The sequence below is a fragment of the Crocodylus porosus genome, unplaced genomic scaffold (assembly GCF_001723895.1).
Source record: "Crocodylus porosus isolate Cpor-Errol unplaced genomic scaffold, CroPor_comp1, whole genome shotgun sequence".
Taxonomy (NCBI): domain Eukaryota; kingdom Metazoa; phylum Chordata; order Crocodylia; family Crocodylidae; genus Crocodylus; species Crocodylus porosus.
In genome coordinates this window covers 54629191-54655632 of record NW_017728886.1, presented here as the reverse complement: position 1 = coordinate 54655632, position 26442 = coordinate 54629191, and the positions used below count along the sequence as shown (strand labels likewise).

Sequence of the window (26442 nt, the reverse complement as noted above, 5' to 3'; positions counted from 1 at the left end):
CACCTCATTTTTTTTTTTAAATGTCAGTGCATGATAGAACCTTACCATTCAACCCGAAATGCAGCAACTGCCAGTGCTTTCACATAATTCATGGATTCATTGGCTACATTCCCATTACTCCTTTTCCCTCCCACATCTTTTCCTATCCTCTGTGCTGCTGTAGAGAAAGATGTCATAGAGCTCAGCTCCCCAGACCCTGGGAACTGATGCCTTTTCCCCACTACAGTGAAGTCAGAATGGAAGCACTGCATTTCAGACCTTCCTCTACAGAAGAAATTTAAGAAAATTGTCCATAATGGGACAATAGATAACTCCACAGTGTAATTTTTTATGGAGTGACTTTGGCTCCAGTAATTGTTTAATTATTTAATTAATGTCCAAATGTGTCCTGTGAAATAAATATGAAACATCAGCTGATAAGGAAAATCTGTATTTTCCTTATGTGATGATATATCTTTATTGTGGCACATATTGGGCATGATTAATCAACTGTTACTTCAGTTTTACCCTGAAATTAATTAGTAGTATAAAACTGGAGTAGCACCATGGTGGTTTCAGACTATCATGACTAAATCTATATAGAAATAATTTTAAAAAATTGGGGTACATTTAAATCTAAAACAAGTGCTCTCAGAAAGAGATGGCAATCATGTATACTTAATCAATCAAGATTTTTTTCTTTTGTTTTTTCACATCACTATTGTTCTTTTTATTTTAATATTTTGGGAGGGGTCTTTTGGAGGTAGAGAAAGAAGGATGAATACAGTATTATTGAATCTTAACAAACAGTAATGCATACATCCTTTTCAAAGACATCCACTAATATAGAATACCTCTGCTTTTTTAATCTCAGTTCAGGATGCTTTTCTAAATCTCAAACACTCAAAAAGCCAATCATTACAATTTATCAAATGCTTTTAGAAATCTGGGCCAAGTAGTCTTCTGAATAAAACAAAACAGTAGAAAGTCTCGTCACCTGTGTTGCCAATGCTGTACACATACCTGCTCTCTTCCTGAGGAAAACACTGTTCAACATCCACTGAGAGTGAGGCCAGAGCAGAAACAGTTTCCGTTTCCTCTCTCTCATGTTTCTGAGTTTCAGCCAAAGCACAGTCCACAGGCACAACATACGGCTCCACTGACTTCCAGTACTTGCCTAAAAAAAAGCAACACATAATAATTTATGGGAATTTTAGCTAGCACGGTGGTATGAGCACAGTAATCACTTGAGCTCAACGTGGAGAGATTATAAGTTAGAATCACTGCACTGTAAGCAGTTGTAATTGTGTTCTCAAACTGCTGCAATGAAGTATATTTCTGGATCTAAGAATGCCAAGTTGGAAAGCTCCCTCATTCCAAGGGCTGTCACGCCCTTCCCCAGAAGGTAATAAACTAAAGGAGTAACACGCAATTCAATGAACTCATATTATCAGACAGACTATTGGCGATATCTCTGGTAGTTAAAAGGGCATCAGGACACAATTACTATCCGGAGGCTCTGCTATTGCAGACCAGTGCAGGCATTTGCAACAAACAGGAATAGAAAAATGAAAGCAATTGTACAAAACACGCACACAGCACTGACTTCAGGAGGAAAAAGTCAAAAATGCCAACATGGACTGGAGCTAGGTAGCCAGAACAATCAGATTTGTTAGTCCTGGATGTTCTTTTTCCTTCAACCTCAGGGTACATACTATAACAATAATTTATTTAATATTTTCATATATGTACTGGCTGTTAGAATGCTGTCATATATTATAAGGAAGAAATGTTTCTAATTCATTGTATAAAACACACCAGTGGAATAAACATGTGAGAGTTGTCAGTTTGGTTCACAGGTTAAAAAAAAAAAAAAAGACTTTGAAAGGCTTCCTGAGCAAAACAAAAATAATGTGCAGATTAGTCGGAATGAAAAATAATTGTTGACTGATGCAATATTATTCAAGAACTGGGGTCAAATAGTAGTAACCTGGTGAACAACTCTGAATTTACATATGTGTTCCTTGTAGTATAGTAATCCCATAGAATGCTTCCTAATATTCAGCTGCATGACACCTGCAAACTAGAAGCATTAGGAGGGCTGGCTGGAAGGAAATTCTGGACCAGTACTGATTCAGTGTTTAGCAAGAGGCTGCCAACAACGGGGACAGAAATTGTGTAAGGGTATTTGTCTGGGAACTTGTCTGGGATGGTTTCAAGAGCTTTAAATGAATAAGGATCAAATAGGGGATCATTTCCAAGAGAGAGGGGCAGGATTTTGGCAACTATGACATGGGTTGGCTTATTCAGAGGATAACTGAAGGGTTTCAATGACCAACAGGGCCAATTGTGGCAGTGTCATTTCAGAACTAAGATTCTTGAAAATGCTACTTTTTATGACTTTGTACTCAGTCTTTTCAAAATATGATCCTTTTCCTCAAATGAGACAGCAGCCTCAAATAAAGATGGCAAGTATCTTGATTCAAAAATAAAATCAGAAGATGAAAGCATGAGTGAGTCTGGGAGAACCACCAGCAGCACACAGTTTTTTTTTAATCTAGCCATCAGCAGGTTTGAGTAGTTAGCAAGATCTTTAAAAAAAGAGAGAGTTTTTTTAGATAAAATCTAAAGTATATTACATATCCTACAAAGTTGAGATTAAGTGTTAGAAGCTTAGCTCTGCTCCAAGTGCACACGAGCCATAGCTAAAAACTGTGTACATAACATTAGACCCAATGAGTAAGGCCTGGCAAATTCTATAAAAACAGGACAAAAAAATTCTGTATTAATAATGTACTTAGAGATCATATTCTCTATTCATTAAAACAAAAATAAAAAAGTTATATAGGCATTCCACAGTGTTCTCACAAAACTTATATGCAAAAGTCAGACTTTGCAATATACACCCAATTCAAACCCCATAATTTATGGGCTAAATGTTCACAGGGTGGGTGGGGTTTGTGTTGAAGAAACAGATGTGCAAGAAAATCAGATCTGTTGGCATGGGAATAATACCCCCTTTGCCTATAAAAGAAACCAACCCTTGTTCACCGCTGGAGTTTGCAAGGGCTCTTATTCACAAAATAAAATATTAGTAACTATCCACCACTGTGCTGTTCTCCTACAGCAACAATAAAACAGCATCAGAGGGGACTGCTACATCATGTGTGTGCATGCACACACACCTGCTTTATAACCCAGACTTTTTTGCACTAAAGGTTAGGGCCAATTCAAGCGTATTAGGAGACACTGTTAATTGCCTTCCATTCCCACATGATCAATCAATTTCCCCCTCCTCTCACCAGGCTGAGAATTAAACTGTAAGAACAGGTTCAATGGTAGAGAGGAGTGCAGAATAGGGATAGGAAGCAGGTGGCAGCATCTAAGCAGTAGCTGAGGAGTCCTGGGGAACAGGAAATCTGGTCTTTCAGGAGGGAGTCTTGAAGCAGTCCAGTGAAGGATAGCATCCAGTTAGCAGTAGATATATGAAACAAGCTCATGAAAAAAAAATCTCCCTTATGCTTGCAACAAAATATCTTAAAACCATGAAACTATATCTCATGCAAGGATCCTCTGCACAGCTCTGAAAATGAATAGATTTGGTAAACTTGATCTAAAAAAAATCTGATGACCTAGGATTTGGCAATTTATTAATTGCCATGCACAGTTTCTACAGTTGATTCAGGTCACTGTGCCTTTTTGAGGTATCTCATTTGTACATTTCCATCAGTCCACTTCCTAAGACTGTCAGGATACATTTTACCTAACAAATTAACTGTCGTTGAAGAGGCTTTCAGCCTCACAGTGGCATCCTTGTTTTTTCTGTTCTTCCCCTATGGTATATTGTAGTTTTTGGAGGCCTTTGTTTTTTGTAATAAATTGTTCTGTAGGGCAGCAGTCAGCAACCTTTTTATGCTGTGGGCAAAAGTAAACCAGTTTGGGTCAGAGCTGGTTGGGTAGGTGGGTGCTAGGACCCAACCGCCACTGCTAATTTCTCCCAAACCAGCATGGAAAGAGTGCCAGCAGCTGGCACTTTTCCCTGCAGCAACACAGAAAAGTGGCACCTGCTGAAGCCCTCCACCATCAAATGCCAACAAAGCCGCACATTCACGCGCTGGAACAAATGGCTCCATGGGCCACATCTGGCCCATAGGCTGTAGGTTGCCAACCCCTGTTACAGAGTATTAGAGGTGCTTTGTGGCTTGTGGTGTACAAGAAGGGCTAGAGTGGATGTTCTGGTGGACCTTCCCAACCATTATATGCTTGCCTCCTATTGTAGGGATTGAATTTGATGACCCATGGGATCTCTTCTATCTACTGAAAATAGAGTTGTTTGAAACAAGTATCTAAGACAAACAGCTGAAACCAGACAAAACTGATATTTCCACTTTCCAATGCAGGTGTATGAAATGCCACTAATCCAGTTATAGTTGCTAATAAGAACATTTTGGATTTTATGAAGTAAAATAAAGTATGTTGTTCATCTCATACATATGAAACTTGTGGCATTCACTACCCCTAAAAACAAACAATGAAACCAAATAAGTAATCTTGGTATGTGCTTCTGTTTATTGCATGAAAAATCTCCCACAAGGAGCTGGGAGCACTCTTCATTCACAAAGGCAATCATAACATATTGTTTTTATCATTCATTTGGTATAGACATTTACAATTGATCTTCACTGAACTATTTGGGTATATTGTTGTGCCCTAGAATTATATTTTTCATATATAAGTGTTTAGTTAGAGGGTGTTATTGCAGCTGGACAGCATAATTTTTTTAGAAATTATCTGTTATATGAGCATGAGAAATACCACTTCCAAATGTATCCTATTATCATATGTACATTATGCCACTGTTACAAAGACATTTATGCAAATTCCATCTGCTTAGAAACAATCTTGGTTTTCTCTTCGTTACAGCTAAATTTTCCACCTTCAGTTCTAAATGGGCCATAAGTACCTAAGGGACCACCTTCTCCATTATGCTTTACTTTGATCCCTAAATTCAACTGAAAGCAATATCCTGCAAGTAGCGTCATTATGTCAAGTTTATTTGGTGAAAACACGCGGGAGGTGGTACTTAGTAGTCACTCCTCAAACTTGGCACTCTGTCTGCCTTGTGGCTTTCCTGACATCTTCCAGAAACACTGTAAGACATTCTTATTGGGGCAGGCATATAGATAGCAAGACTTGGGGTACTATTTAAGGAGTTTTGTTATTTATCATATTTTAATATTTTCTCTGCTTTTATAAGTTGCCTTATCTCTTACTATAAGCTGCCTCAGGGCCATTGTTGGGAAGGTCAGCATGCATATAAATCTAATAAGTAAATCAATAAATGTATTTGAAGCAGAGATAGAATAAAGCATTCTTGGACTAAAATACGAGATTAAAAGATTCAAATATTTGATATCAGAGTTGTTTTGCAGGAATGTAGAAGTGATGTGCATGCAGCCAGTCCTTTGCCAAAGCGGGATTGCTCAGTGTTCCCTGAGGTGCAATTCTGAAGCCTATCACACCTTAATCCCTAAATATTCTCTTTACATTTGCCTTCTTCCAGCCATTCCTCCTGAACTAATTCCCCATGCAGCATCTGTACTAATTCTGACCCATCACTACTGCTTACTCCTTTCAAATATTTGTAGATTATTACGTCCCCTTTCCAACTTTGTAATTCTTTGTAATTCTCTTTTTGAACTTTCCTCCAGGGTGGATAATTATTTTTGTGGCTCTTCCCTGAACTGCCTCAAGTTTGTCAAGATCCTTAAGGCTAAATTGTGGATAGAACTAAATGCAAGGCATATAGAAAGAGAATTCTGCCTTTCTATTCTCTATGTGAAGTTCACGGAATATACAGCATGTTGATATTTTGTCACTATATTTATAAACTCACATCTCATTTAGTATTATATCACCTGTGGGTCCATCTTCTTTCCCCAATTTTTTTCCCTCTATTGAAGTTTTCTTTTGTTCCAGATTATTTTTTTCTCAAATACATGCATTATTTCAAATTGAATTCTACTTGTTATTTTCTCTCTATGTTTGTAATCATCACTTAGCTCTACAGTTCCCTATACTCTCCCCCTCATTAGTATTTACAATTCTCACCAATTTTATATGGTATGCAGGTTTGCTTAACTAGCTGTTCACTCCTTCCTACCCATAATTAATAGCAGATATTAAAGAAGACCAAACATAACTTCAGCTCCTCCAATAGAATCCACCCTCACAGAGTGACACATTGGTCTTTATCAAATATGAATTGCAATATCCTATGAGGGATGATGCATGAATTATGCACCTACACATGAATTTTCCAGTACTTCTTCATAAATGAAGATACACATTGAGAACTTCCCAACTATAATGCATTGTGTGTGTGTATGTGTATATCTATATATCCACTATATACACATACATACACACACAGTTTATGCACATTTATACACACATTTTAATTCATTATTTTTGGATTCATCTAAGAACAAGCAGGACATCTGGTATTCAAACCAAATCTAAACTGTATCACAGAACAATGAGAGAGATGGCAAATGATTGGTAGGAGGCAACAAATAGGAACAAGCAAGCAAGGGTCTCTGGAGTTGGGCTGAGACTGCTGGAGGCTGATAAAGTACAAGCATGAAGCTGAAAAATTGTTATATCTGGCAGAAGAAAACCAAAGGGCAAGTACATGGAAAAGGTTCAGAACTGGTGTCATCATCCATGAGCAACATAAAAAATAGCGCTAGGAGAAAGGCACAATATATTTATCATTACTAGCATGTGTTGCACCAGTCATTTTTGAACGCTCAGATTTGGTTTTAAGCTTTCAATGTAAATAACTTGGAAAAAGCTAACTTGTTCATGCATCCACAAATAAACATCCACAAATAAACTTCTCTCTCCAATCTCTAATATAGGCTATTTACTTGAATCCAATATGAGGGCTTGCCCCCCACCAAATCAGCATGAAGTGGGGGAAGTTTGTCTTGGATTCACATACCAGCCAGGGGAGGTAGCAGCTCAGCTCCAGCTTTGGCTCCAGAATCTCAAGAGGAAAAGCAGGCGGGGGCGGTGGGGGGGAGGGGAGAGTATACAGGCTGCAAGGGGAGCCGAGGGTGTAAGTGGCAGAGAGTGGGGAGCAGGCACAGACATAGATGGACAGGCAGCAGTGGGGAACATGGCAGGAGGAGCATGTCCAGGGGCAGCCAGCGGGGGGCAGGCACAGAGGGTATAGGCATAGGCTGACAAGGGGCAGGGGAGCAAGGGGTAAGGGTCTAGGACCTCATTCCACACTGCTGTTTTCCCTACCACAGCAGTGGGGGAAACAAATTCTACTAATTAGATTATATACATGAAAAATTATAATTTCCCATGTATAGAATCTATTTTGTCTGGGGAGGGGGTCATCTTAAATTCAAAGTTGTCTTCAATTCAGGTAAACGTGGTACCTAATTTTACATAGATACATATACTTTATCAGAGAATAAACTGTATATACTTTTCAGAGAATTGTGGAAAGATTTTAGCAACAGTTTTAACAACTCAAGTTTGTAAGAGTTAAGTAATTAATTAAACAAAAAATGTACCAAAGAAAAAAGTGTGCAAGCCTATTATTATAAAGAGGCATGTAGGTTTCTACATGGCACTCTTGCTTATTTTTTACTATGCAACAAAATCTTAACAGGTTGTTCCTGAGATTAATTAATAGTAAGAGGAAAAATACTGAAACATACTTTGAATTTGACTGGCCTTTTGTAAAGAAGCTATTGCATTCAGATTGGGTGTTTGGTGCAGAATATCTTCCGGCAGAGGCTCCAGCTGCAAGAATAGAACAGAATACTTTGAATTTGCAATAAACCACATGGAAGTTAAACAAACTGAAACAACCTAATCCTCAGGAAAAAGCTCAGCTTTTCCTGAACTAGTTAACATTTTGCTGGTATCAGTTCTAAAAGTATAGCCATGATTTTGTTTTCAGCCATGTAATTGAATTCCAAGGGGCTTTTCTATTGGCTGCAAGACTAATCTATGGAGTCTCTGAAGCAGGTGCATGTCTGCATATTATTCATTAAAAAAATGTTAGTTATTTGTGTAATTTTTGTAGATTCCTCACAAACCAAATTCCATTGTGCCTCTATATGCAGCTGGGCACTCCAAACAAAACCTTGCTGAAGCCACACTGAAACTATAGTATACACTCCATTATCTTTATTTTTCTAGTGTAATTACATCCAACCATCTTACACAATGTAACATTTCCAGTGGAAAACCATAAAGCACAGCTGCTTTTAGTAGTCTCGTGATAATTTCATGTAAAAAGTAGACAAAATGCTTGAGCAGATCAACAGTGAAAGTTTTATAAGTAAATTTTGTTTTGGATCCAGTGTATATTTAATTGCATTTACTTTTGTGCTCTTAAGACTGTTTGTGTGCTTGAGTATGTACATGTACAGAAAAAGGAAATGAAGAGAATAATGTCAATTTTTTCCTTGGAAAACTTCATCCTCAACCTAGTTAGCTATTCCTAGAAAATGGATGATCCAGTATTCTGGGCATGAACTACAGTGGGCAAAATTTAAAAGAAAGAATTAGGAGCTTTAATGCCAAACATCTAGGTTAGGGACAGACATTACACATAAACCAGTTTAAGTGATCAGAAACTGGTTTAAACCTGTAACAGAACAAACATTCAGTGCCCATAAACCAGTTTAAAAATGGCCAAAACCAGTTTCAGATAAACCTGGTTGAATGTAGTATCAGACTTAACTGATTTGGCTCAAACTGGCTTAGGCAATGTCTGTCCCAGACTCCTTGCTGGTTTAAGATAAACCAGACACCCCCAGCATCCCGACATGCTCTCTGGGCTGGGTAGGCATCTCTGCTCCACAGCAGAGATGACCCCTCCCTTCTGCCCTCTAGCCGGAGCAGGGACCGACCCTAGTGGAGACGCTGGCTGGCATGGCCCTGTTACAGCAAAGTGGGCAGAGAGGGTGTTAAGTCTTCCCTCCTTCCCCTTTTCCCTCACTGCAGCTGGTGTCAGTCTGTCTGCTAGGGAGCAGAGGGGAGGGGGCTGCAATGATGACTACTGGAGCTGGCAGACCCCAGCGGCAGGGAAGGGATGGAGGGAGGAAATAACTCTTCTCCCTGCCCCCTTCACCTTAATGGGGCCATGCTGGTTCGGCTGTCCCACAGGGTGGGGAGGGGGGGGGCTCTGTGAGGTGCTGGATGGGGACTCTTCCTCCTACTCTCCTTCCTCCCCTGCTGCCCTGGAGCTGGGAGTGGGGGCTCCATGCAATGCTGCCCGGCTCCAGAGCAGGAGCAGGGGGCAGGTGGAAATTCTGTTCCATGCTGTGGGGAACTCTTCCCCCTCCTCCTCCTTCCCCCAGAGGGGCAGCAGGAGCATGGAGCCCAGCTGGGCAGGGCGTGCGGGGTAGGGATGGGGGTTTAGGGACCCACACACACTCCTCACATGGCATGCAGCCCCCCCCCCCACTGCCTGACAGCAGCAGCAGGTGGAGATGTTAGGGTGCTCGTGCCCGGCACAGGCACAGCTCTGGCCAGTGCTGCATGGGGGGAGGGAGCAGAGCTTGCCTTATTACTGTGGCTCTGCTCCCCACACCTGTAGCTCCAGCCATAGCAGCAGGGGAAGCCACATACTGGAGCCTGCTGTCTCTCCTGCTCCCAGCTGTGCAGTCCCCATGCTCTGCCAGGAGTAGAGGGAGCCCTGCCCCTACTTCCAGGTGGAGTTCAATGTGGGGCTTCCCCACTGCGAGTATGGAGCTGCAGGCTCACAGTGTGGAGTGCAGGGAATAGAAGTAGCCAGGCAGGCTGATCAGGGCTGCACTCCTCACCCCCAGTGCAGTGCTGGCTGCTTCTATCCCCGGGGCTCTGCTCCATGGTGGTGGGGGAGAGGAAGGAGCGGGAAGAGTTTCCCTCTGGGGCTGGGCAGCCCTGTGTGCCAGGATTGCTCCAGGCTGTCAGGGAGCTGCTGGGGCAGGCCTTCCAGGGCCTGGCCATGTCCCCCTCCTCAGATCAGCTTCCCTGCAGAAGGGATGGCTGCTCTAGCACCCCTGGGCTTCAGGGCTGAGCCACTGCAGGCATGTGCCGAACGTCTATCCACTTGCAAACCAGTTCTCTCTGCAGGTTAGACTTACCCGCAAAGACTGAATCAATTCAAGCTGGGGCTTTTGAATGTCTAGCCCTAGAAAACTTGTGGCCTAACTGAATTCATAGCCCCAGCTTAAGTGCCAAGACTGCCTATAAAACACAGGGAAAGCACAGGGAGAGTCAGGCACCTAAGAAAAGACAAACAGGATTCGTAAAATCCTTCACAGAAGTGACTAAATCAACAAGACATTCCCAAAAAGAGATTTAATACACCCCCAGCAGAGCTAAGAGCCCTAAATCCAGACTGCAGGGAGCTGCATCCCTCCCCCTGGAAATCATAGCCATAACAACCTAATCCTTTCTCACAAAACAGGGATGGATGAGTACCTAGCCCCTCCTTCCCCACCCTGTGCTCCCAGCACATTGCTTGCAAAACTTACCTGGGTTGTGGCAAAGCAGAGTTTGCTTCTCTCCTGTTGAGGGGAGCTTGAACTGTGTTAGATCCAAGGGGTACAATCTAATCAAGTTGTGGACATTTCCTGCATGGGGAAGGTTCTTTGGCCCTTAGTTTTTCTGTGCCTAGTTACTTCATCTCTAATCTTGGAACTAATCACATTTCATTATATCGTAGAGATGTTGTGAGGATAACTACGCTAAATACTGTTAGATGCTCAGATACTGCAGGAATGGGGGAAATATTAGCACCTTAGATTCATAGGATATAAATACATCCTACCTTAAATGCTGGGATCCATATCATGATAATACATCATGATACTAAGCTGTTTATCTTGATATACTGAACAGTATATAATGACTAGAACTAACCAAAAAATGGCAAGTAATTTTCTATCCATAATTCATTTGTTGGGGTTTTTTTTCAATTAATTAATCTGTTTTTACCTTCAAAAGTATTAAGGTGATTAAATGTTACTGGCACAAATCCTCAGGGCAAATAAATTCCAAAGTTTTATGTGTATTTATGGGGAAAGATCAATTGAAATTTGTGCCTATCCATTTCATGCCATAGTACTGACATAGCTTCATAGTTTGTAGGGTCAGAAGGGACCTGTGCAGATCATCAAGTCCGACCCCCTGCCATGGCAGGAAAGAGTACTGGGGTCAAACTACACCGACTAGGTGATTATCTAGCCTCCTTTTGAAGTCAGCTCAATCAGATCATAAGATTTATATGACTAATTACAAATAAGCAAATGGTTCTTTGAATATTTATAAGCAAATATGAATAAAACATATGTACTGAAAAAAAAATAGAGGGAATATCAAACTAATGACAGATATTTGCAGACATCAAAGCAGCTAAATTGGCCAAATTACCATGACTGATTACATTAGCTATAGTCACTGCATCCACAAGGAGATTGGATCATTATATAGTGGTGCTGCTCTGAGTAAATTCTGCCTCAAATCCCAGAATTTCTGGCATTCTGCTGAATGCTTCAGCAGTGAAATAGGGGACTTATGATAAAATTCCATCATCAGGCTTTTGGATTTATTGGTACTCTAGCTGGGATTCATAGAGCTGCTCATGCTTCTTGTTTTTACCTTCTTGAAGACATGCATTTGGGTCATGTGAGAAAGATTCTCTTTGCTTCTAGGAGAACAAGCACCTGTTTTTATATTAAAATAATGTAAGCTCTTCAAATCTGTAGGACTTCCAAAAATGGTGGTTTGATATTAATCTCTACCAGCTAAGGAAGAAAGTCTCTAATGTTAGATTGTTATGACCTTGTATGCCACTTCAAGACATAGTAATCCACTATTAAGATTGGAGCTGGCAGAATGATAAAAGACAATCAGATCCAGTTACAACTTTGTTTTACTGGACTGCATGTGCCATCTCATTTTGTTATCTGTAAGCCCTTGAATAGAGACATTGTCTAGTCTAGTCTAAACCATCCCTGTCTAAACCATCTCAGGCAAGTGATCCATATAACTTGCTTTTGAAAATTTCCAGGGATGGAGATGCCATAACTTCTACAAATTATGCCAGACAGGTTAGTACTGATGCAGAGATCCCACCACTCTGGGATTCTCCTGTTCAATGGAAATCCCCACTGCCTTGTTTCTAATAAGCTAGACTGGGGGGAAGAGTCTTCACATTACCGAGGAGATCAATCACCTGTCTTAATTAAGCAGTACCCAAGGGGAGAATTCACAATTAACCCATAGGCTAAAAACTGTTAATCTTAAATTTCCTATGAATAACAAAAACATTTGCAGAAATTAGAACAGGTTCTGCAAGTCATTTAAGCACAAAAGGGCCAAACTAATAACAAGTATTATTCAAAATCAATAATTTGATTAGCCTTGTAACAGACCTGTAGCTGACCTGACCATAATATTCAGTATTTTTAAATGTCTTTTTTCTTCAAAATCTCCCAGTAAACTATTCCAACCCACTTTCAACTGCTTAGATGTTCTCTGTCTCCATATTGTTTGCAGTAGCAAGGCAGAATGTTGTATTCTGTTCCACATCAATGTAACTTCATCAGCCTCCAAAAGTAAGTTCATTACAATGTACACCCTGTTCAACCCAGATGCATTGTTGTTACAAAAACACTGTAAAAATAAAGCCAGTGGATTAGTGAAGCTATTTCTACGTGTGTTTGGAATGGGGCCTTCTGTATCAGGGACAATAATTTCCATTGGCAGTAATCCACTTTCTGGATACAGCTACAGAGACATAGGGGTATCCCTGGAAAATATCAGGAGTTAGATCCAACAATGAACAAAAGAAATTACTCTGCGCCTGACAGACATAGCGCCATCACCTTCACACCTACACTTCTTGGCATTCAAATCATGTACTCTATTAGATCGAGAGCTGAACAGGATAGAATTTGCAAAAAGTATTGGAAATACTTTTCAGAAAAGATTCTTTCATAGATGAATGATTCAAGAAAGAAACAACAAAGCTGCAAGATTTCTTGGATCAGAAACAGAAAAATAGGTTTTCAAATCATTTGCACTCCTACATTGATACTAGTAAAAGAAGGAAGTCGAATTTGTGTCCACAAATCATTTTCAATGAAAAAAAAATGGTTACAAGATAGTCGGGCTGCCACAGATCCATCCTGCTCCTATCACTAAATTTAAAAAAAAATATCAGCCATGTTACTGGGTTTATGGTTGTAACCATGTTGGTCTAAGGATTCATAGATTGCATAGAATTCAAGGACACAGACAAGAAAGATTCTTTGGGTAGATGTGATATCTTTTATTAGACCAATTGAGTAGTTGGAAAAAGTTCTTTGCAAGCTTTCAGGCACAGTCACCCTTCTTCAGGCATAGGGAATCTCTGCCCTTTGTCTTCGTGATTTTCATATATTTCCATTCTATTGATATCTCTTTTTCACCTTGTACTATTGCCTCTGTATGTTTTCCTTTGGCCTTTCCCCTTCCCTGCTTTATTCCCCCTCCCTTCCCTGCTTTACCTTTTGTTTTTCTAATTTCTACCTGTTTATATTTTCACTGACATCCTGGCACACTTTTAGCTTCTCTCATTCCTATTTTCCTAATCTCCTACAATTCCCTTTTTCACAGACAACCTATTTTACACCTCGTATTCTGTCACTGTAATGTCTCCCTTTTCTTTCCCCTGCCTTCTACCCCCAGCCCCTCCTTTAGGGCCTTACCTTTTGTCTTTCTAATTTCTACTTACTTACATTCTCACTGACATCCATTCTCACTTTTAGCTTCTCTAATTCCTTGGAGTCTCAGACCAGCACAGACTCCCTACGCCTGAAGGATAACTGTGTCCAAAAGCTTGCTAGGAACCTTTTTCCAACTACTCAGTTGATCTAATAAAAGATATCACATCTACCCAAAGAACTTTTCCTGCCTACATCAGCCACGACACTTACAAATACTTGGCCAATGGCACAAGTCATCTTCAATGCAAAGGTACTGGGTAAGCAGGCTAGACTCATTTCATTGTCTCCTGCCATGTTTTAAGGAGTAGAGATTAGCTTCATTGATTCTGCTGAGTCTGATTAAAGGCAGCCTGCCAATGCAAAAACCTTTTACATGACTTCAGTAGGAAAGCAAATGTTCAGCTAGAACAAAAGAGAAGGTCCAGAGATACTAAGGATCACTTGGGATTAATCTGTATACCTCAAATTGCTTCTATGGGCTATGGGGACTTTACAGACTTACTGAAGAGGAAATTTCCCAGGGGCACAATTTGGCATGCCAACTTTCCAAATGTATAAGAAGAGAAGGTTTTTACCTACCTGGGAAGACATACAAGAGCCAAGCCTGAGACTGTCAGAATAGTAAGTCAATGTAGTAGATCTGCCTTCAACCCCAATGAGCAGTTGTCAAGAGATATAATAAACATATTTACATCCCTAGAGGCAGAGAAGAGGTCAGAAGAGCTATCCTTGCCACTGCACAGCTCCTCAGCAATACAAACTTTTATAAGCATTCTAATGGGCATAATTTTGGACTTTTGAAAATCTACCCCACAGTGACCTTACCAATGTTAGGTATGTTAGCAGAACATACACAGAGTAGCATAGTAAAATGGAGTAAATAGAGTAAAATATTTGCATAAACAAATTTGAAACTTGTCTCCTTACAAACATAGAGATTGTCTGCCCATACAAAAATTCTAATAGCCTGGCTGTCATTCCCCACTATCTTTTTGCTTCCAAGATGCTCAAGAATTCATTTGAGATCCTCTCCCTTCCAGTTTTTTTTCTCCAGATACCTTCTTTTGTTTGAACCAGCTTTCAGGTATTAGAATCATGATTTCACAGCTTTTGCTAATATCACAAAATCAGGCAATGTCCACAAAATCCACGGAGAAAAAAAAATTACTAAAAATACCCAGTGGGAGCCTCATGGTCTCTGTGGTCCAGGGCAGAAGGAGGGAGAGGGATGCTGGCAAAAAGGGGAGCAGGCTAGATAGTTGCCACCTCTACCTCTCACTGCTGATTGCCTGAAAGGCCTTCCTGTTGTGCAGCCCCACCCCTGTCCACCAATCAGTGGTGGGGGTGGAGCCACTGGGCCCCTTAGGCAATCAGAGGGCTGCCACGATAAATATGACAAAATGGTGGCTGGCCCTGTGATCTGCCCACTTAATCAGTCACCTGCCTCCTTGAGTTGGGTAGACCCCTAATTCTAAGCCCAGCTGTACAGGATGTAAATGAATACCTTTTGTCTTGATAGCTGCATTCATTCTCAGTGCTGCATTAGTCCCGGAAAATCACTGTAAAGCATCATCTCAGTTTAAGACAGATGTCATTTATAAGCCTTCCCATTCTGAATTTAAGGAATTTTTCTAAATCTTTTCCTATATTAGGTCCATACCTGTGGATGGACTTTTTTCAGTGATCCTTAACTACTTTATATTATATAAATAAATCATTTTCATTAGAGAGTAGATTTTCAAGTGCAGTGTTGGTTAGGCACCCAACATCCATTGCAAATCAACAGAACATAGAGACTAAGGGCCAGATTTATTTCCATATGTTCAGTGTCTAAATGGATTCAGACACATAAGTGCAATTCTATTCCACCATGCTAAAGTCCTCAAAATCCACACATCTACTTTTGTAACATAACATCATCTTACCCTAAAGAGTAAGCCACAAAAAATAGTAAGAAGGAAGAGGATTCACCCATCTTCTGCATTAATGTTTTTTTAGAAACTTAAGCAGAGTGGAATAGAATCATATTTGAGAACCTAAATCCACTTATGTATTTAATAGATGCAATAGAACTGGGTTAAGTTTCTATATGTGTCTTTGAAAATCTTCTAGAAATAAGTAAATTTTGAATCAGCACATCCTCAGTTTGCTTAGCCAAACCACTTCCTGACTAGGAATGCCCATTTTGGGGACTGTGCTATCATCATCCCCACCTGTGGTACATACTTTGCATCACTAGTTTCCTTCCACAGCTAACTTTCTATTTCTGGCCCCTACTCTCAGATGTATGTGAGCAAAAGTTGATATAAAACATCAGGGATATGTACAGACATTCAAAAAGCCTGCATCAGAATTGATTCAATTTGCGTGTTTTTCTGTAAGCAAAATAGTTTAGATTGTTAACAAACAGAACACACATTCACCCTTTGGTGGGTGGGGGGGTGCAGAAGACAAATCTTAAATGGGGTTCTGCCATTTTTAAACCAGTCTATGTGTGCCAAACATTAGGGGTGTGCAAAGCAGGCTGTATTCAATTCAGAATTGAATTTGGCCTGATTTGGGGGACAGTGATTCGATTAGTTGATTCACATCACTGTCCCGATTTGATTCAGCAGAATCTAAATCTGAAGATTTGATGTTGATTTGTAAAATCAGTAATTCATCCATAGACACAGCTTTAAATGTTTTTTTCTAGATACCTCGAGGTTCCAGGTGCAGCTTGTGAATGCTGAGATGGTCTGGCAGATGAGGTGTCCCACAGGAGCATGAGGGCAGGGGGGCATATGCTCAGTGGTGGACCTGGAAGTACTTCCAGTCCACTTCCAGGGTCTGCTGCTGAGTGCGCGGGCCTCCCCAACACACCTCCCCAGCTCAGCAATCAGCTGTGGGAGGACCCTGGGTCCCAGTCTCAGGAGGCACTAGTTGCCTAGCCGGGGGGCAGGGAGAGAAGCCCCATGCACTTCTGGTCCACTTCTGTGTCCACCACCAAGTGTGCTGGGGAACCCCCCACACTTTCATGGAATGCTCCATCCTCCTCACCATCTCAGCATTCACCTTGAGGTATATAGAAAAAACATTTAAAGCTATGTCTGCATCCAAATCATCAAATCTCTCTGAATTGATTCGGAGGGTTCCAATTCAATTAGGAGAGATTAAAGGGTCTCTTGATTCAATTCGGATTCAGAGATTCAGTCGCCAAAATCGAGCCGAATCTCCGCCAAATCGAATCGGCGATGGAAGCTTGACACAGCCCTACCGAACATCTGTTCTTTATGGGTATAAACCGGTTTTGTATGCTTAACCTCTGTTTTGTTACAGAATAGACTGGTTTGTGTAAACTGTTTTTTGATTACTTATACTGGTAAAAGTGTAATGTCTATATCTGACCTATGTAATCTGAACCCAAATGTTAGCTGCACTAGTTACTAGTTTTTTGGTAAATGTTAGAAAATAAGGCAGTGATTTATGACCAAGCATACTGTGCAATTTAAATTTGATCTCAGACCATTTTCACTTATGCGAATATTTAGGGAATATTTCCATTTTGGAGAGAGAAGCACTTACCTGTGCTGGTAAATCACCACTTTTTAATGTAGCCCATACTTTCTTGGCAGACTTTTTTGCATAACTGGCAGACATCTCCAGAGTCGCACCAAATTCCACACAGAAGGGGGAAATACCAGCTTTTCATCAACTGCATGAAAGCTGCAGAGCACTCATTTTCCATTGAAATGACCACATCCACCCAAACCCAAGCTTAGAAAATTGCAAGAAAGGAGTACATATTTCACACTTTACAACAGTCTGGTATGGTTTTTTAGATGTGCTTGGTTTTTGACAAATTAGCCTTCAAAACTGAAATTCAAGGCAGAAGAATATTTACTAGAAAATGGTAAGTGTAGCCATTTCCTGTTTCCCTACTTAGGGCTAAATCCAGCACTGACCAGCACAGTTGGAGAGAACACACATCCTGGTGTGTCTTCTGTTGCAGAGATCCTGCTGTGTCGAATGCCCTGAGGACTGCACTTTACTGCTCTCTCTGTGCAAGAGGGCAGTATGTCCTCATCTGCTACTAGTTAGCACTTGTTATGAACCCTTGCTACAAATTATGGGGCTCACAGATACTTGCCTAAACCATAAAGTGATACTTCTTGGGAACAAGGTACATGGGCCAGAATGGTAGATTTGTTCACCTTATATGAGCCACTGAGAATTTATGAATGGCCACTTACAAAGGGAACAGGGGAAGGGAAGTGTAGTGGAGGGAAGAAAGCCCCGACCCAAAAGATTACTATATGCAAAAGGAAATTCCTGCCCTTCCACAAAGTCAGTGCAACTGTGCTGCAAAGAAAATAGGGGATTACAGACACAACACAGTCAAGTTTAGCTCCTCGAGGAATCTCTGATTAACTGATATAGCAGCTCTTTGAAAATAGTGTTAGGAAGAATGTTACTAAATCTAACACTGTACTGATAGACTGGCAATTGTGTACTTCAGCAAGGTTATTCTACCCCACATAAAGGAGTAAAAGCCATGGTCACATTTCCCCTTTGGCCTAGGAAAAAGATGGCCTATTGCCTTCTTTGTGGAGATTCCAAATACCTAGTACATGTTCTGGGCATCAGAGCTAGAAAGAGAAACGTATCTTCCCAACTTATCCTCTCTTTTCCAAGAGAAGTCTGAGAGGTCATCTTGTGGCTGCCTATAAATTCATCAGGGGAGGGCAGCAGGGAATAGAAGATGCTCTTTATACCAGGGCACCCCCTGGAGTAACTAGGAACAATGGCCACAAATTGATGGAGAGCAGATTTAGGTTGGACATTAGAACTTCTTCATGGTTAGGGTTGTCAGAATTTGAAACGGGCTTCCAAGAGAGGTGGTGCTCTCCCCTGCCTTGGGGGACTTCAAGAGAAGACTGGACAAGCACCTACCTGGGGTCATCTGACCCCAGCACTCTTTCCTGCCCTGGACAAGGGGTCAAACTCAATGAGCTACTGAGGTCCCTTCCGACCCTAACACCTATGAATCTATGAGTCTCCCACATATTAGCCCCAAGACAGATCTCCCCATATTAAACTAACTCCTAAAGTAATACAACTAATTGATAATAAAAAATAGAATAAGTTAAAGCGAGTAAAAGAAGCAAAGAGGAAAAAGCGTTTTCCACTATAAGCAAGGGAGCAGAATTTTCAGTGCTACATGGCTCACCATCTCAACAGCTTCCTGGATTAAATGTAATTTCTTTTCCCTAATTAACTGAAACCATCATTTCTTTTTGTTTTGACAGGTGCCTCTATAATGAATGTGTTCTAAAACCACTATTAGAAGACCTCTAGAACATTTTACAGCAACTTAACCTCATCTTTCTTTACCTGCCAGAGGGATTTCAGTGTTTTCATTTTGGATTTTAGGGGAATCCAACTGCTTAATCTCTTCTCACCCCCTTGAGAAGATTCTTTCCCACAGGGCAACCTAGGGTGCTTCTAATCAGCTTTACATGTAGTTCAGCATTTTTTTCCTTAAAAAAAAGAGTGGAGTTTTCTTCTTTGTGCACAGTATATGAAAGTGAAAACTAACCTCTCAATACATTTTCAGACTATAGAAACATTTATAAATTATTATTATATTTTTGCTTGATTTATTGCGTTAAAAATGACCTAATTTCTCATTTAAATGTATTCATGTAGGAAAGCCACTGGCTTTATTTTGTATGATTCCATTTATGTTCCTGTGCAATTTTCATATCAATGTTCATGACACTTATGTAGAGAAGCTCAAAAGTATTCTTCACATGTTGATCAGTCTGATAACTCATTTAAATGCTGAGCTCTTCCAAGAAAAAGAGACCGTCTTAAACGGAGTTTTTGGTTAGTCTTCAAAATCAACAATCACATACGGGAATTTCCTCTGCCATGCTCAGATAATTTAAGAAGTCTAATTTGGTAGCATATTCTTTTCCTGCTGACCCCACTAGTATTCATTAAAGGAAAAGTTAAAAGGCATCTAACTAAACAGATCCCTGTCATTCAGGCCATACATAATCAAAAGCATTTTTTGGTTTTGTCTACTTTAGGTGTCAACATGTTTTTCTGGTAGGAATTCAGAGAAAATTAGTTAAAGCAAGCATTTTGAGTTTATATGCCTGTTGTTACATCTACGTATCTGACTGCCTCTCCATAAAAATTGGAAGTTAGTACTGCTAGTTTTACAGTTATTCTTTTTGTTATATATTACTCTGCTGATAATAGGGCGCACAAAATAGTGAATTGCCATATTGACAGGGCCTGGCCAAGAACAACAAAGGAAAAGAAAAAGTATTAAAAAAACCCCTGCATAATGTTTATGAATTCTAATCCTCAGCACATGAATAAATACATCTGACAAACTGCAGAGTACCTTACAAAGGCCTTTCCTGACCTTTCTAATTTGAGTTCAATTGCATGTGCAGTGTTTAGAAGCTAAAAAGTTGGTCTTACCAATGTTTTGATACTAAGATTGCGCTGTATACCATTATTTGTTAAAGTGAAGTGCCAGATAATAAGTTCTAATTATCCTATTAATCAATCACCTGTTAGGAATTGCATTCAGGGAAGAATGCATCTTCAAATTACTATAATTGGTAACTCAAAGGAACCAATTTTTTTCTGTCCTTGACTGAAGCATATTTGTAGCTAGAATTGCAAGTCTGGGAATATTCTGATGAAATAAGGCAGTGTGTATTCTATGGGCCAGATTTTCAACTGGTATAGATTGGCACAGACCCCTCAAAGTCAATGAACCTGTGCTGTTCTCTTCAGCAGCAGCCGTTAGTCATAGTTTCTCTATAAGTAGACAATAACTTCCTGCAGTGCTGGTGATGACCTTGCCCACTGAAGTCTTCCTTCTCCAGAATTGGCAGTCAATGTGTATGATCTCTCTCAGCATTAATATGCTTCAGCTTTAGTTCAGAGGAAATGTCTGTCTGCTTCTTGCATATTCCTGGCCAGATTCAATACTCTGATAACAAACATGTGCTTATATTATAAATAACAATGCAAGTACAAATAAGAATATTTATTAGGTAAAATATTTAAATAACACGTTCTTTTTAGCGAATTATAATGCCTAGGATGTATTTGGCAACCATATTGGTCTGAGACAAAAAATGGAAAAATCTAGAACTCTTGGGTAAGAGATGATACCTTTCATCAGACCAGTTTTTCGGTTGGTCTAATAAAAGATTTCCTCTCTGAACCGAGTCCTAGATTTTTACATTTATAATGCCTATGCACTTATAAATACCTTCATCTTCCATGACTGAAAAGCCTTGTTTTACATGTGATTTTTTGCCAGCCACCTACCTGGAAAACCAATAAGCTTAACCTCTGAAGGAAGTCCAACCCAAACTCTGAATCTCTGTTGGACTTCAGGACCTGTCCCTCCCATACTGAGTTTCAGAACTCCCCTGTGCCCAACAGGCTGCAAGCACCAGAAGTCTGCTAGCAGCAACATGACAATTTCCTATTCCTGAATTCTGTGCCATTCTTCCCATCTCCACTGCCCATTATTTGAACCAAGCAAAGAAAAAGGACAAGTGATTTGCAGACTTATTACTAGAATGGCTCTCTGCACACAAAACAGAAAGCTTGAGGTACAGCAATTTGCAAGGTAAGATGTGGATAGGGAGGGTGGCTCATGTGATTTCGTCTACTTGAGTATGACCAGTAGAGTATGCCTGTACTGCAAAAGGTAGCAAGGCTTATTAGCAGTCATGCAGTACTTCACTAATATGGCTACACTACTTTTAGTTTGGGAGACAGAGCCAGTTCAATTTATTTCAGCATGGTGTTACCTTCACCCATACAGGCATATTTTTGGGGACAAACATAAATATCAGTGAAAACATACATGTGGACCCATTTAATCACCTAACTCATCTTATTACCGGTATTTTCCAACTACCTAATTATCCAAAGGCTCAACAGATTTATGTGATAATTGGGGAACCTGGTTTTCTCTGATAGAAAAAATTGCAACTTCTATAATGAAAAATCACAAATTCTCTGATAAAAAACCCATAATCCATGATTAAAATGAAACACGATATATGTAGGTATCAATTAAACACAAAGCAATTTGGAAGTCTACCAGTTCCTCAATCACTACAATAAAATAAATTCTAAATAACTATAAATTTTGGTATTTGATTTTGGGTTTTTTATCATGGAAAATGAGAGCTCCCCCTGCCCCTTAGCTGACAGGATGCAGGTCCAGGCTCCTCATTCCCAAGGCACAGCCCCTCCAGCCCTGCTGGAGCTCCTCACTAGCCCTCACTCCCCACCCCAGCAGTCCCCTGGCCCTGCTGGTGTCTCTTACTCCCCGCCCCCCCCACAGCCCCTCCAGCCCTGCTGAGGCCACGCTTACACACATTTGAACCAGAACTAAGCAGAGCTTTACAGTGAGGACACAGCACTTGCTAGTAATTGTGCAAAAGGAAAAGTTAAAGGATATATCATCATCACTATCACCATGGGAAAGGGCAACTCTTTACAAAAAGTTTATGACAGAAGGGTAACAGGGAGGGCCATTACGTAGGGGGGTGCACACGGGTGCACATGTAGCCCCTGATCTTGGCGGTGCACCCGTGCAAAAAAGGCACCGCTGATGGCATCTGTGAGCAGTCACTGCTCAACACACCCCCTCACTACCGACGCCACCAGTGGCATCTGCAGGCAGTCCCTAATTGCCCCCAGCCACTGCTGACACTGCCATTGGTGTCTGCGGGGTGTTGCCGACCACTGGTCAGCACTCACCTGCCCTCTCCCCTCCACCGTGGCTGCCAACAGCACCGTGGCTGCCCATGGGAGCTCACCGTTCACCACCACCCCACTCCTGCCACCAACAGTGTTGCCACTGCCTGCGGGAGCTCACCATGCCCCCCACCAGCCTCTGGGAGCATGCTGCATTCAGGGGGAGGGCCAACATGAGACCAAGCTGATTACCTGATTAGGAGGGGTGCTAAAATTTTAGGATTAAGATTTCCAAAAGAGAGGTGCCTGAAATTAGATTTCTCAATCCATCTTTTGGCACCTAAGAAGTGTTAAACATACCTCAAATGGATATGCTGGATTCTCAGTCCTTTTGCAAACTTTTATAGGTTGTATAGGAGGTCAGACCAGAGGAAACACTTTTTTGCCAGACTGTAATGGGATAGGGAAAAGAGACACACCCTAAGACATCATACCAACTTCTACACAAGGTTGTCTGTGTGTGCACATATGGAAGGAGGGTTAGTCATCTGTCCACCTAAATGCTCCCTTAATATATTAAACTCTCCCATGTGCTTGTGAGGGGGCAAATACTGAGGAACTGTGTAGTGTTGGCCAAATGAAGTCAGCTGTTTTACCTTTATTTCCTATTCTTAAGAAGCTGTGAGAGTCCTTTTCCTAGAATGAATGTTTTGAACTTTTCCACTTTGGAAGTATCTATGGCAACTGAAGAACTGATGAAAGTAACACTGCACCAGAAACATGAAATTGAAAACCAAGTTATAGAAAAGGAGAAATGATTTTAGACAGACAGTTTAGCATTGTTTTTGTTAACTTCTGTTTAACTCCAGTTTCCAAAGCTTGGAAGAAAAATACTTTGTTATGGGTCCCTCGCCCTGACACCTGTAACTCAGATTTGGGAGCTCCGAATTCATTTCTCCAAGACCCTCAAGCTCTTCCCATTAATTTCAGAAAGCTTAATGTATAAAATAAGCAGGAAAAAACACACAACTTTTCTAGGCCTACTTAATGAATCATAAAGAAACAAACAAAAACAAGTTATAATTTTTTTAAGTTCTTTGTAGGTGGTCCTGGAGAATATATGCAATTTCTACTATAAAATATAGCACTTCATATTGAACTAATAAGCATCATGTGTTGTGTTAAACAGTATGGGACTGTACACTAATCAGTACATTGGGAAGCCAGTCTGAGGGGGAGAGGAGTCCAGGAGATCTGGCTGTAATTTAAAGAAGCCTTACTGAAAGTGTAGAACAAACCATCCTGATGCACAGGAAGGCTAGCAAGTATAGCAGAAGACTAGCTTGGCTTAGCAAACAATATCACAAAAAGGAAGCTCAAAAGAAGCGGAAACTTGGACAAATAACTAGGGAAGAATGTAAGAGCACTGCTTGGGCATGCCGGGATGAAGTCAGGAAGGCCAAAGCACAATTGGAGTTGCAGCTAGCAAGCGATGTGAAGGGCAACAAGAAGGGTTTCTACACATATATTGGTAGCAATAGGAGGATCAGGGAAAGTGTGGGTCCCTTATTGAATGGGGGAGGCAAACTTGTAATGAGAATGAAGAAAAGGCTGAAGTGCTCACTGCCTTTTTTGCCTCAATCTTCACTTGTCAGGAGGCAAGGTCAGCTCCCAGACTACTCCACTGGGCAATACAGTTTGGGGAGAAGGTGAGCAGCTCTCAATGATGAAAGAACAGGCTAGGGACTACTTAGAAAAGCTGGAAGTGTAAAAGTCCATGGGGTCAGATGGGATGCACCTGAGGGTGCTGAGGGAGTTGGCTGATGTGATTGCAGATCTGTTGGCCATCAGCATTGAAAACATATAGTGCTCAGGAGAGGTCCCGGATGATTGGACAAGGGCAAACATAGTGCCCATATTTAAGAAAGGGAAAAAGGAGGATCCAGGGAACTACAGACCAGTCAGTGTCACCTCAGTCCCTGCAAAAATCAGGGAGAAGATCCTTAAGGAATCCATTTCTAAGCACTTGGAAGAGAAAAAAGGTGATTAGGAACAGTCACCATGGATTCAGCAAGGACAAGTCATGCCTGGCCAACTTGATTGCCTTCTAAGACAAAGTGACTGGCTCTGTTGATGTGGTGTACCTTCATTTTAGCAAGGCTTTTGATACGGTCTCCCACAGCATTCTCCCAGGCAAGCTAATGGGCTGGATGAGTGGACTATAAGGTGGACAGAAAATTGGCTGGAGCATTGGGCTCAGAGAGTAGTAATCAATGGCTTAACGTCTAGTTGGTAGCCAGTATCAAGTGGAGTGCCACAAAGGTCAGTCCTGGTGCCCGTTTTGTTTAGTGTCTTCATCAATGATCTGGAAGATGGCATAGAGCATGCCCTCAGCAAGTTTACAGATTACACGAAGCTGGAGGAAGTGGTAGATACACTGGAATGTAGGGCTAGGATTCAGAGTGACTTGGACAAATTGGAGGATTGGGCCAAAAGAAATCTCATGTGCTTCAACAAGGACAAGTGCAAAGTCCTGCACTTAGGACGGAACAATCCCATGCACCAGTACAGGCTGGGGGTAACCAGCTGGGCAACAGCGCTGAAGAAAAGGACCTGGGGGTCACAGTGGACAATAAGCTAAATATGAGCCAGCAGTGTGCTCTTGTTGCCAAGATGGCTAATGGCATACTGGGCTACATTGTATGTAGTGTTGCCAACAAGTCAAGGGAAGTGATTATTACCCTCTATTTATCACTAGTGAGGCCACATCTGCAGTACTTTTTTCAATTTTGGGCCCCCTACTACAGAAAGGATGTGGACAAATTGGAGACAGACCAGCAGAGGGTGACAAAAATGGTGAGGGGGCTGGGGGACATTACTTATGAGGAAAGACTGGGGGGAACTGTGCTTATTTAGTCTGGAGAAGAGGAGACTGGGAGGGGACTTAATAGCAGCCTTCAACTACCTGAAAAGGGGTTTGAAAGTGGATGGTGCTGTACTGTTCTTAGTGCTGCTAGATGACAGAACAAGGAGCAATGGTCTCAAGTTGCAGTAAGGGAAGTTTAGGTTAGATATTAGGAAGAATTTTCTCACTGAGAGGGTAGTAAAACAAGTTACCCAGAGAGGTGGTGGAAGCTCCATCCTTGGAGGTTTTCAAAAATTGGCTACAAAGCTTTGGCTGGGATGATCCAGTTGCGGATGGTTCTGCTTTTGGACTAGATTACCTCCTGATTTTCAACCCTAATTTCCTATGATTCTATGATTTTACTGGATCTACTGAAAGTCTCAACTTCTAGTGAGTATAATCTCAACAAGATTTCACATCATGTTATAAAAACCTCTGACTGATTTACTATTTAAGGTAAAGTATGTAGGTGCTTTTTGTATGTACCTTTAGTTGCTTTACCCTTTCTCACTCCCAAGTGAGGGATCATATATTGACAAAATAGAGATTTAACAATGGCTTGTAGAGACATTTTTAACAAGTAAAAAATACTTTATTTCAAAAAAAGAATAGTACATGTGACAGGCTACCTGGCAGTGACCTAGCCCAGGGGTTTTGAAGGGGTAAAAGATGATTGGAGGACTTGGGATTCGCTTTCCGCACCAATCAGGCTCCAGAGACTCTCCCCCCGTGTCCCGACTGGCCCCTTGAGTCACCAGGAGGGGGATAAAAAGGGCAGCGTGGGCTAACTCAGGGGAGAGACCAGTGAGAGACAACAAGGAAGGAGCTTCACAGAGCGGAGCCAGCGGGGCAGGAGCAGTGCCCCAAAAAAGCCTGAAAGAGCAGGACCTGCAGGCAGCAGGGGGACCCGCAGCAGCACGGTGTGCGGCTGGCAGGACAGGCTCCCCCCTGGGCTCCATGATCCGTAAGGAGAGACTCCCCCACTCCAACCAGGATCTGAGCAGCCACCTGAGAGGTTCCCAGCTCTGCTTCCAGCTC

General features: G+C 41.3%; 1 protein-coding gene across 1 annotated transcript in view; it reads right to left on the bottom strand.

Moving 5' to 3' along the window:
* HDAC9 (histone deacetylase 9) overlaps window positions 1–26442 on the bottom strand; it is a 411737-nt gene that overhangs the window by 23850 nt on the left and 361445 nt on the right. Inside the window, exons 24-25 of the mRNA XM_019534292.1 lie at window positions 7719–7803; window positions 1003–1156 (exon numbers count right to left, since the gene is read on the bottom strand). Of these exons, the coding sequence (XP_019389837.1) occupies window positions 1003–1156; window positions 7719–7803 (239 nt within the window). The remainder of the gene's footprint in view (window positions 1–1002; window positions 1157–7718; window positions 7804–26442) is intronic.